Raw genomic sequence first — 13,770 nt, 5'->3', positions numbered from 1 at the left:
AGTCTATATTTTAACTACATTGATGTCTAAATAATGAATGATGAATAATGAATGATCTCTCCTTTACTTTCTCCGTATCTATATTTATATAAATCGTAATTGTTTTGTTATGATTTCATACTTGAATGTGACCATGAAATACTAATAGTACATAATTGCTGAGTCTGTTGTTTTTCTAAACGAGTGGCCTACATTGCAGAAGCAATGTCATCTAATTTACGAAATCAAAACAATGCATGTAAATAATATTTGTTTGAGATTTTTAAAAATTTAATCGATATGGATTACTCTTATTTTTTGGATGCTAATATAAATCCCGTACAACACTTCCACCATCTGAAGGGGGAAGTGTGTACTACTGAAATAGTTTTAAAAAAATAAAATATGGTGATAGTACGAGATCTGAATAGGAGGTCAAAATGTACCCATCTGCTTTCCGGATGAAACATTTTTTTATTAAATTTCATACATAGACAAATATTTCTAGCATAGGTTGCCTATTAAAATCGTGTCATAGTTATGCTTAAGGGGGGTGTCGCGGTCGTAGGGGTTGAAATCAATATTTCAAGCACATTTTTTTTTGAAAGTATGGTAGAATTATTTTATTTTTAAATTAAATAGGCATATTCAGTATAATTCATAGATTACTCAAGGAAAAATACTGAAAAATAAGCCAACGGTGGCAAATTTTTAACAGACACCTCAAAATATAACGGATTTTGCGGTGGACATCAGAACTCATCATTGAATCATGGTAAACAACAAATTCAAAAATATTTTATTAGATTATGAGTTTCTCAATGTAACTCTGTCAAGTTTTTTTAGTTTAAACTAATTTTGACTTTTTGATAACACTCAGAAGTCAAACCAACGAATTTTTTTTTGTAAAAAAGGGTGAAAATTAACATATTTATTATTGTTGAACAAAAAATAAGCATACAACAAACATATTTCGACAGCTTTACCTTAAGGAATGTCTAAAGAAAATATATACAAAATTCCAGGTGAGTTGGTCAAGTAGTTTTTGAGTTACAATATCTAGAGCCTGAAAAAAGCAGTTTTGAGAAAAACGCGTTTAAAGTATTGTCAACTTTTATTTTCAATTTCTTTTTTGTCTGTCAAATGATAAAGTGATGCACACCGAAATATGTTTTTAAATTGCGGAGTAATTTACAAAAGAAAATAAGAACAGCTGTTGACCGTTTCTCACTACGTTCAAGCGCGTTGGCACGCACTTGCTATAAAACGAATCGAAGGTAGGGAGGTGGGGAAATAGTGTTAAATAGCCTTAGCTTCGACTCGGTTTGCAGCAGGTTCGCGCCAGCACGCTTGAACGTAGTGAACAACGGTCAACAGCTGTTTTTATTTTCGTTTGTAAATTACCCGCGATTCAAAAAGATTTTCCGGTGTGTATAATTTTACGATTTTAAAGACAAAAAAGAAATTGAAAATAAAAGTGGACAATACTTTAAACGCCTTTTCCTCAAAACTCCTTTTTTCAAAGGCTGTAGACATTTAACTTAAAAACTACTTGACCGACCCATCTGGAATTTTGTATATATTTTCTTTAGACATTCCTTGAGGTAAATCTGTCGAGATACTTTTTGTTGTATGCTTATTTTTTGTTTAACAATAATAAATATGTTAATTTTCACCATTTTTTACAAAAAAAAATTCGTTGGTTTGACTTCTGAGTGGTATCAAAAAGTCAAAACTAGATAAAACTAAAAAAAACTTAACAGAGTTACCTCAAGAAACTCATAATCTAATAAAATATTTTTGAATTTTTTGTTTACCATGATTTAATGATGAGTTCTGATGTCCACCGCAAAATCCATTATATTTTGAGGTGTCTTTTAAAAATTTGACACCGTTGGCTTATTTTTCAGTATTTTCCCTTGAATTTTTTCTTGAGTAATCTATGAATTGTGCTGAATATGCCTATTTAATTTAAAAATAAAATTATTCTACCATACTTTAAAAAAAAATGTGTTTGGAATATTGATTTCAACCCATTCGGCTCGCCCTTAAGGATAGCTATGACACGATTTTGAAAGGCAACCCATGCTAGAAATATTTGTCTATATATGAAATTTAATAAAAAAAATAATCAAGTATATTCAAATGGAAAATAAGCCACAATTTTACCTAAAAATGATTTTATTAACGTTTCGACGCCCAAGTCGGATGTCCTTGTCAAAATACAAAATAATACATTTTTAGGTAAAATTGTGGCTTATTTCCCATTTGAATATACTTGATTATAAAAATGCCACAAGAAAATAGCTTCAGAACAACAATAAAAAAAATGTTTCATCCGGCAAGCAGATGTGTACATTTTGACCTCCTATTCGGATCTTAGACTATGATGCCGTGGAAGGTTATTATAAAATGAAGTAATTGTAGGTAATACATATGTTAAAATATTATATTAAAATATTAGCTTCAAATCTTACTTGGTCTCAAAATGCGGTATGTAAATAAATATACTAACTTTTAATATTTTGCCACACACTTAGCCCACCTGATCTTACCGATTAATATGTTATGTGTTTTGTGTATTCACAAGAAGAAAAAGTGGAAGAAAAAATAATATGCATTTACAGGGTGTCCACGAAAATAGTGCCCTCCTTAAAGGTATAGGTAGAGGCACCATGTAGAGCAAAAAAGTCTTTTAACATTTTTTTTCTAAATTGAACGGTTTGGCCAAAAAACGAAAATATATTTTGGTATGCAAATTGAAATCTGGCAACTACGTGCAATACAAAAATCTAAAGATAGACAGTCACAATTAACAAATAGTAAGGTTCTTTGTATTTACAGTTGTATTTGGTAGTAAAATAATAAATCATGTAAATATCAACGAAACCGATATCTATTTCGGCACGCGCCTTTAGTGTTTACATTACACCCTGTCTTCGTCCTCAGCATCAAACAAAACAAGAATTTATTTTGTTTGTGTTACCTACATGCGACATCCGGATATTTCGCTTAATCGGTCAGTATTATTCTGTACCAAAAGAACGTGTGTTTCTGAAGGTACGTATCCATTACATTGGTGCTCCGTGCTCCGTGTAACTGCTCCACATAGTGGATACGTTGATGCTCCCGCTAGGCGCCCACCCTCGGTGATCCAATCAGTGGCGGTTTATTTGTAGACGAGCGCATACCTTATCAATTGGATCAGTTACACGGAGCACTTTGTATCATTCGGTAGGTACTTTGGGTTACAATCGGTAGTAATTTGAGTATTGGACAAATATTATATCCTTACTTTGTAAAGGGTAGGTGCTTTTTTCATCACTACGAGATAGTTTGGAACATTTGTATTTATTGCCAACGCGATTGTGTTTAGTATCACCGCGAAAGTGTTTTCTAACCGTTAGTATCACGAGATCGTGATTATTTATGGAGAAGCTCACTGCAACAGTAAATTAGCTGTACAAGTTTATGTGCATCGGTATCCCGAAAGCCGAGCTCCTAATCCTCAAGCTTTTGTGAATGTTTTTCAATTATGAGAAATGGGTTCTGTTGCACCGAAAAAAAAATAGCGAAGAACAAGAAGTATCCGTCGATTAAATGTAGAAGACGACATTTTAAATGCTGTGGAGAATAATCCAAATGTAAGTACACGAGCGGTGGCTAAAATGGTTGGCATGTCGATAAACGTTGTTCATAGAACATTTCGGGAACAACTTCTACATCCATATCAGTATCAGATAGTACAAGATTTACACCAAAGTGATCTTCCTCGACGATTGACATTTTGTAGGTAGTTTCAAAATAAACTCGTCAGAGAACCTGAATTTCCATCTAAAGTGTTATTTTCGGGTATGAAGCATTTTTCACGAGAAATGGTGTGTATAATTTTCATAATTACCACATATGGAGTGACGAAAACCCTAACTCAATATGTAGGTAGGACAAATTTTAAACGAAAATTTAGCATAAATTTATGGGCAGGATACATAATTAACAATCGTTTATATATATATATATATATATATATATATATATATATATATATTGACCATTTGGTCTTATAACAGTAGGACCATATGAATTACCCAGAACACTAAATGGAGAGGTCTATCATAATTTCTTGCAATATTTTGCCGGTAATTCCTGAAGACGTGCCTTTGCAAACACTCCGTGAAATGCGATTTCTTCACGACGGAGCCCCAGCACATTTTACCAGAGCTGTGAAAAGGCTGTGAGGATAGGTGGGAATTGACCCATTCTGTGGTCCACGAAGCCCCGAATTCAATGTAGGTACTGGATTTTTATTTCTGGGAGCATCTGAAATCGTTAGTTTACGATAACCGAGATGAAATCCAAATAGAAGCTTAATTACGGGAACGAATTTTTGATCCTGCAGAAAATATCCGACATAACTTAGTTAACTATGGCATTACTAACAATAATCCAAGTAATGAAGCTTAAAATAGGACAAAACCTCGCAATTTTTGCGAGTAGCGAATTTTTGTACAAACTACAAAAAAAGCAATTTTTGTAGTTTAGAAAGAATGATCTTTTCTTTAGAATAGAAAGATTAGCATCAGAGATGCGAAAAATTGTTTAATATGACATTCTAGCTTATTTAATTCCCAATACCATGGTTTGCAAAAAATTTTTCTACGAAAAAAATTGAGTGGGTTATTGACAATTAAAACCTGTAATAACATGCAAAACCACCTTTACCAACCCTTTCAAAGTCACGTCTTTTTGTGACTGAGGATTTTAAAAAGATTTAATATTAATGGGCTTGCTTATAGATCGTCTAAAAACCTACAAAATTCTTTTTTTACCAAACTTTCTAAGATAAAAAATAAAAAAAGTTATGGTTAAAAACCAATATATTTGTTTAAAAAAAAAAAGGAGAAATCTAATTGGAAGCATAATACTGTAAGTTGGCGGTGTTTTTAGTCATTTGCCTTATTCATTATTTTTTATTTATGTATTATTAATAGATTCTAGACGTTTGACTGGCTTAGAATGATTAGTTTTTAAAAAACTGGAGTTAAAAGCGAATAACGAATTTTTGTAGTTTGGTAAAAAATGCCAGTTTCTCCATAATAGAAAGATTAGCATCAGAGATACAAAAAAAAATATTTAAATATGAAATTGTAGGTTATTTAATCCCCAAAAAACATTGATTTTTTTGATATAAAACTAACACTTTCGAATAAAGCGAAAACTGTTACCTTTACCAAAAAAATGTATAGAACATTTTTTGCTTAGAATGAATGTTTTTATCAACTTTTGCGGTCAAGTTATAATAAAAAATTTCCACCCCCGAAATGGGGTGTGGCAACCACCTCCATGGTAAAAGCACCTTTCGGCATCATATATATTTTGATCCTTGGACTATCCACTACTTATTCTCAAGGCAGTTTCTGGCAGTAGCCAGAAACGTTTCTTCTTCTTCTGCACGTGCCATATCAGAATTATCCGACGTTGGCGATCATCGTTGCGAGTGTTCTCAATCTTCTGCAACATGGAATAACTGCCCTGCATTTGATATTTGAGTCCATTCACGAATGTCTTTTCACTAAGAAACTTGTTTTCTTCGTACAGTTCTACGGCCCTCTGTGTTGTCTTTAATGATCAGTTCTAATATTTTATATCAATTTTCCCTCACGGTATGTCCCAGATAAGACATTTTCCGGTTTTTCCAGAAACATTTATTTATCATAATTTAGTAGGGTGTACAATACTTACACTTTCATCTTTCTGTCAAGTATGACAAGGATATGTGAATTCTGAATATTAGGCTATTGATTATGTACTATAGAAAGGAACTACAACATTAACGGGGTTTGATTACTTCATATGGTCAATGAATCTCTATATATGAAAAAACCGCGGAGTGCTACCATTTAAAGGGGTGCGTTTTTGAGAAATGGGTGAATTAGTCCCTGGGCACAGGTTACATTAGGGTGAGTTCTATGCACTTTTGTTACAAACACGTCTACATAAAAATTGTACCTGGTTAAATTTCCTATCTAAATATAACTTTTTAAAGTCAAAGATACTTTTTTTTACAAAAGTATATTCAAAAGAAAAAGCCCAAAGAAACCCAAAAGAAAGAAATTTTGTTTTTTGTCCCATAACTTTTGTCCACGGGGATATAGGTATAGACATTGCTTCACAGAAAAAAAACTTACAGATTTTCTCTTTAAAATGATGCTTAGTAAAGGTCGTTAGGATTTACAGTTTTCGCAATATGATTTTTCAAAGTTCGCCACTCACAGCAATTTTGGGCAATATTCCTTGTTATTTCGCAAATATTTTTCTGTAACTTTTTTCTACGCAACTTTAGGCATATGCAATGGTACATGTAAGAGGAATAGAAATCAATTACCTTTAAAATGTTCTACTGTATAATGTTGTACGACTTCTTTTAAAGAGGTTATCTTTTTCAAGATTTTATACTTTTAACAAGTTTTTATATTTTTTACGATTATTTTTTAAATTTCCCATTATAACTTTTTTCTCCTACATTTAGGTATATATTATATAATAAAAAAGAAAGCTTATTCTGTTTACTTTAAAATGGTGTATTATAAAAAATTCTAGGATTATTTTTGAATAAGATATGCTTTTTCAAAATGTAATAAGTACTTGCAACGATTTTTGATTTTAGGATTATTTTTTAAATTTCTCCTTATAACTTTTTTATGTGATTGTGTGTTATGATTGAATCTTATTTTTTATAGGTAATACTTTGGATCCACTTGACTCGGCCGGGCAAACTTCAAAATATGGATTAATTCCAATATTTACTGTCAAAGCTCCTGCACCACAAGCTTTGCTTGAAAAAATAGCATGTAAATGTACCAAAGGATGTACAAAAAACTGCGGTTGTAGGAAGATAGGAATTAGTTTTTCAATATTCTGCAAAGGGTGCATGTGCATGGGTACTAATTGTGGGACTCTAAGATAACTGAGGTGTCAGAGGAAGATATTGAAGCTAATGCTAACGAAGAGATGGACTTTGATTTTGAAATTTTTTAAATGTCAACGTTTAAATAATTTTAACTAAAGTGATGTTTTCTAAGACTAATGTTTATGTAATTTTTGTAAAAGAAATAATTTTAAATAATACAGGTAAAAAAATATCAAAAAATCACTCGGTTTCCATTATTTAAATATAGATGATACACCATTTTAAAGAACAGAAAGTAAGCCCTCTTTATTCAGCAATATATAGTATATTCATGTACAAGAAAAAAAAAGTTATAATGAGAAATTTAAAAAATAATCCTAAAATCAAAAATCGTTGCAAGTACTTATTACATTTTGAAAAATAATATCTTATTCAAAAATAATCCTCGAATTTTTTGTAATACAAAATTTTAAAGTAAACAAAATAAGCTTTTTTTATTATATAATATAATATATACCTAAATGTAGAAGAAAAAAAGTTATAATGATAAATTTCAAAAATAATCGTAAAAAATGTAAAAAATAATATTTTTTTTATATTAGGTATTATATATTATATAATATAATATTATATTATATATACTATATATAATATAATATTATATAATATACAATATATCATATAATAATATAATTTTATTTTTATATTATATTATAAAAAATCGTTAAAAGTATAAAACTTTGAAAAACCATAATCTCTTTAAAATAAAGTCGTACAACGTTAGACAGTAGACCATTTTAAAGCTAATTGATTTCTATTTCTATTACGTGTACCATTTCATATACCTAAAGTTACGTGGAAAAAAGTCACAGAACAATATTTGCGAAATTACAAGGAAAATTGCCCAAAATTGCTGTGAGTGCCGAACTTTGAAAAATCATATTTCGAAAACTATAAATTCTAATTACCTCTACTACACAACATTTTAAAGAAGAAATATGTAGATTTTTTTTCTGTAAAGCAATGTCTATAGCTATATCCTCGTGGACAAAAGTTATGGGACAAAAATCAAATTTCTTTCTTTTGGGTTTCTTTGTGCTTTTTCTTTTGAATATATTTTTGTAAAAAAAAGTATCATTGACTTTAAAAAGCGATATTTAGATAGGAAATTTAACCAGGAACAATTTTTATGTAGGTATGTTTATACCAAAAGTGCATAGAACTCACCCTAATGTAACCTGTGCCCAGGGACTAATTCACCCATTTCTCAAAAACGCACCCCTTTAAATGGTAGCACTCCGCAGTTTTTTCATATATAGATGTCCATTGACCATATGAAATAATAAAACCCCGTTAACGTTGTAGTTCCTATTAGCTATCTTATTTTGAATATAATCAATAGCCTATATGTAAAATCTGAACCATCTTTTCTTTTCTTTTAATATTATGTCAATAGTTTTAAAGTGCTGGGTAAAAATAATAGTTTTTATCGCCAACCGTCACTAAAGTCATTCATTATTGTAGTCATTTGACGCCATTTGCGGCAGTAAAGTAACACTTTATTGTACTGAAAAAAGAATTTTACTTTACCTGCCGCGATTAATCGAAATAAACTGAGATTGAATAATGTAAGTGGTCGATGGCAGTAATCGATTATTTATTTGAGTGAACTTAAAATTTATTTACTTTAATTATTAAAAATATCGTACAAGATTTACGTTATTATTAATTAAATTTATGTCAGAAAGTGAACTTCTGTAGTATTTTGCAATTATATTCAAAAACATAAATCAAAACTTTACAGATTAATAATTAGGTACTTATTCAATATTGATAACAACTATCGATTAAACATCGAAATCGGCCATCATGCAAAAGCTTTCTCTCACTGTTATCGTCATTACTGTCATACGAAATTTTTATTTCGTCTAAAATTAATAAAATTCTTAAATCTTTTAAGTTTTGTATTAATGCAAATACAAATTGTACTCGTATATTATGAAATGGTGTTTTTGTTAATTCGATTATATGTATATAGGACGGAGACAGATATTAATGATAATTTGTTAGCAAATATATTTATTTAGATTTTCTACTATTCATCAAGGGAAAAGCAACTGCGCTGCGGGAGACTACACTTCATAAACATAACGTAACTATTAACGGTATTTTTAATTTTTAGTATTTTATTTTAAGTGTTAAAATTGGTTTAATATTTAAATAAAAATACGATTAACTGTTTAAAATATATTTATTTCGTTGAAATCATAATAATAGAAGTATAACGTCTTACGTGCGTACCAAGTACACACACTCTTTTTTCATTAGGATGTAATTAAGTAAGTGTTAATGTTTTTTATGATTGGCGATCAAATTTTGTATGCATCACGTCAGTAAAGACTCTTTACTGACTTTGAGGTCTAGAATCTACAACTTAGAGATTGGAAATTCTTAATGAATCACCCTGTATAAAGTATGTCTACTGAAATTGGAAACATATGGGAAACATAACTTTTTAATTATTAATTTTATGAAAAAAATTATTCATCATAAAAGTTCTGCATTTGCTAAAACCTAAGATTCAACCATCAGCTATTAACTTTTATGAATATTATACGAGGTATGTAAAAAAATATGGATTTTGCTGAGTGAAGAGTGAAGTACCTTTGTATTTCACAATACATATCGCAAATGGTTATTATGAAAAGTTTTTTTGGCATTAAAAGCTATGTTCAAATATGCAATTACATTCTAATTGAAAAAAAAAATATGAAAATTTTTCTCAAATTACGGATACCCAACATCATTTTCTAACTCTTTTATTATTAATTTTACGAAAAAAAGTTATTCTTCATAAAAAGCTCTGAATGGTCTAAAATCTAAGATGCAACCACGAAATATTAACTAATCAAGCAAATATCAATCTCAATTTTATACGAGGTGTGTCAAAAAATATGAATTTCGTTCAAGTACCTTTATGGTTCACAATATTTCAATTAGAAGGTTGTAATTGCATATTTAAACACAGTTTCTAATTCTAAACAACTTTTTATAATAAGAATTTTCAATATTGAGAAAAATAAAGGTATTTTACTCTTGAGCGAAGTTCATATTTTTTGACATACCTCGTATAAAATTAATAAAATTTGATATCTGATGGTTGCATCTGAGGTCTTTGATCATACAGAGTTATCATATATGTGTACCTAATAAATTTAAAACTATGTTGAATATCCATAATTTGAGAAAAAGATGTCCCAATTAGAAACATGTAATTTTATATTTGATCATAGTTTTTTTAATAATAAGAATTTTCGATATTGAGATATAGAGGTACTTTACTCTCAAGCGAAATTCATATTTTTGACATACCTAGTATGATATTGATAAAATTTGATATCTATTATTTGTCAACTTTCTATGTTAATAATCAGTTTTTATACATTGTTTGACATTCTAAACGTCACTAGACATAAAAATAAACATTGCAACCAGTGAAGAGTCCAGGACTGTAATAGCTCTATGTTCCTATGTATCTATAGGGTGGCGCTTACTGTATGTGTGTATATATATTTATAAAATATTTTTGTAGATTCCAGAACTTACAGAACTTGAAATGAACAAAGAGTTTATTGTTGAAGCTCAATTTCCTTCCTTAGAGAATGATGGATATCCATCTTCTAAAGCACTAACCTCTAGAATAATAATTCCCACTGAGATATTTAAAAAACTTACTATAATTTATAACAAAGGTAAGTCAAAGAAGACATTTAAAAACAATATTTTTAATTAGGATATTCTGAGAATTAATCATACTTGCTATATTAGAAATTTGGTATCTATTAAGACTCTCAGCTCAGAAGTCGTTTTTAAAATAAAAGTTTAAAATACTTTTAAAAACTATGTCGTTATACAGGATGTAACAAAAAGGCAGGTCATAAATTGAATCACATTTTCTGCGACCAAAAATAGTTCGAGTGAACCTAACTTACCTTAGTACAAATGTGCACATAAAAAAAGTTACAGCCCTTTGAAGTTACAAAATGAAAATCGATGTTTTCCAATATATCGAAAACTATTAGAGATTTTTTATTAAAAATGGACATGTGGCATTCTTATGCCATCTTTAAAAAATAAAAGTGAAATTTGTGCACCCAATAAAAATTTATCTCATCCCCTTTGTGTGCAATATCCCCCCCCCCAATATTTGTGTGCAATCCAATTAAATTATTATTGTGGTACCATTAGTTCAATATAATGTTTTTAAAAATTTTTGCCTCTAAGTACTTTTTCGATAAGTCACTCTTATCGAGATATTTGGACATTATTTGTAAAATCCAGCAAATATTTTTAAATAGTAAAGTAAAATCATAGAGACCTGGTAATAATATTATGAAAATATTATTCTATAATCTTACATTACCATTTAACAATATGTGTTGGATTTTACATATATGTAAAATAAAAATGGATTTATCGAAAAAGTACTACGAGGCAAAAAGTTAATAATAATTAAAATTGGAACGCACCTTAAGATTTGGAGGGGGGTTTAAGGGAACAAAACACATAAATTTTTATGGGACGCACAAATTTCACGTTTATTTTTTTCTAATTAATAAAACTAAAAATTAGTTCCATGAGTTTGGCGGGCAAGCTAAAAAAATCGTTATTTGGTTGTTTTTTTTTTCTCTGATTCTGGCCTTGGTTAACTAGAACCTTTAGCAACGTAATTGTATAACTTATCACTAACTCAGGTGTAATGTGTAGTGTGTGTGTTGAGTAAGAATCTTGTTACTTTGCAAAGTCGACGTCATTGTCTTTGCAAAGAGACGCTAATTGTATCCGAACGTCTGCGGTCCCTCCGGTGAGTACCGATCCCACAAGGACAGAAACTATTTTCATTTATTAATTCCAGAGGTCTCCACGTCTAACTCAACAGAATGACGCCATCTCATGTATTTAGACAATTTGGCCGTTTTCCGATCTCTATGGCTTCCCGGATAATTCTTGGTTTATAGAAGCCGATGGGGCTATGGTTCTGGAGTGTTTAAAGTCAATTTTCTGAGCTACATAAAGATGGTGTTGACCTAGGGCTGAAATTGAATCGGAATTGCGAACAGATATGGAATACGGTTGGTTTGGCCTATTAGTATAGTATAGTTGATCCAAAAGATGGCATAACCCAGACATCCAAAGTGAAAGTTATTATTCAACACCAAATTGTTCTATATGGTCCACACAATGTCCAGAAAAAAGTCACACCATTTTGAGCGCCGGGTTGGGGGGGAGAGGAGGGATAAATCGGTAAATTCGTAGTTTTTTAAGTTTTTCGCCAATATTTCTAAAACTATGCGGTTTAGCATGAACAACCCTCTATACAAAATTGTTCTACATTAAATTTGAAATAAAAAAGGCTCTATGCATAATCTTTCTAAAATGAATGGTTGCAAAGTTACGGAGGTAGTATAGTATAACTGGTCCAAAAAAACGCCTAACCCAAACATCCAAAGTAAAAGTTTTCCTCCAACACCAAAATGTTCTATATGGTCCACATATTGTTCAGTAAAAAGTTACACCATTTTGAGCGTCCGATTTGGGAGGGAGATGGGAGAGAAGCCGGTAAATTAGTAGTTTTTTTACGTTTTTCGTCAATATTTCTAAAAATATGCTTTAGCGTAAACAATGTTATATACAAAAATGTTCTACATGAAATTTAAAACAAAAAATGTTTTTATACATAATTGTTACAGGAGTTATCCTCCAACAACAAATTGTTCTATATGGTCCACATAATGTTCAGAAAAAAGTCACACCATTTTGAGCGTCGGGTTTGGGGGGGAAAGGGGGCAGAAATCGGTATATATAAAAAGTATCGAAAACCTCCACTTTTCACCCTCCGTAACTCTGGAACCGTTGATTTTATAACAATTATGTATCAAACCTTTTTTGTTTTAAATTTTATGTAGAACATTTTTCTATAGAACTTTCCTTACGCTAAAGCATAGTTTTAGAAATATTGACGAAAAACGTAAAAAAACTACTAATTTACCGACTTCTCCCCCATCTCCCTCCCAAACCGGACGCTCAAAATGGTGTAACTTTTTACTGAACAATATGTGGACCACATAGAACAATTTGGTGTTGAAGGAAAACTTTTACTTTGGATGTCTGGATTAGGCCTTTTTTTGGACCAATTATACTATACTATCTCCGTAACTTTGGAACCGTTCATTTTAGAAGGGTTATGCATAGGGACTTTTTTATTTCAAATTTAATATAGAACAATTTTGTGTAGAAGGTTATTCATGCTAAACCGCTTAGTTTTAGAAATATTGACGAAAAACGTAAAAAACTACGAATTTACAGATTTCTCCCCCCTGTCCCCCCCAAACCCGACGCTCAAAATGGTGTGACTTTTTTCTGAACATTATGTGGACCATATAGAACAATTTGGTGTTGGAGGATAACTTTCACTTTGTATGTCTCGGTTTGGGTCTAACTATACCATACTATATGTAAAATCGGGGACCGTCTGAACAGGGGATCTTATAAACTCCGTATTAATCATTTGTGGTGTTGTCTTTGACTGATCGGACAAGAGAGAAAAGTTTGTGATGGGGAGGAGGGGGGGGTAAATATTGGCTTTATTCCTCGTGGTTTGAGAATTTTGTCGATTTTGTCAGTAACACCTTTGATGTAAGGGAAAAAAGTTTTCCTATTACCAGGATCTGAGTCTTTGGGTTGAGATTAAGCGAGAGATTTAAATTTGTGGACGCTTCTATCGATGTGATTTTCGCGGTAATAATTTTGGATGAGGGCTTGTTTCAAAGAAGATAGCTCAGTAGATCTATTTGCGTCATCGCAAAGGCGTATTGATCTAG

General features: G+C 30.7%; 1 protein-coding gene across 2 annotated transcripts in view; it reads left to right on the top strand.

Moving 5' to 3' along the window:
- LOC126888203 (glutamyl aminopeptidase-like) overlaps positions 1-13,770 on the top strand; it is a 107,772-nt gene that overhangs the window by 33,634 nt on the left and 60,368 nt on the right. For both annotated transcript variants that reach the window (XM_050656257.1, XM_050656256.1), the window contains exon 5: positions 10,482-10,641. In XM_050656257.1, the coding sequence (XP_050512214.1) occupies positions 10,482-10,641 (160 nt within the window). The remainder of the gene's footprint in view (positions 1-10,481; positions 10,642-13,770) is intronic.

The sequence above is a fragment of the Diabrotica virgifera genome, chromosome 7 (genome assembly GCF_917563875.1).
Source record: "Diabrotica virgifera virgifera chromosome 7, PGI_DIABVI_V3a".
NCBI classification, from domain to species: Eukaryota; Metazoa; Arthropoda; class Insecta; order Coleoptera; family Chrysomelidae; genus Diabrotica; species Diabrotica virgifera.
Note: the sequence above shows the minus strand (reverse complement) of the source record. Positions and strands in the feature narration are given on the sequence as shown.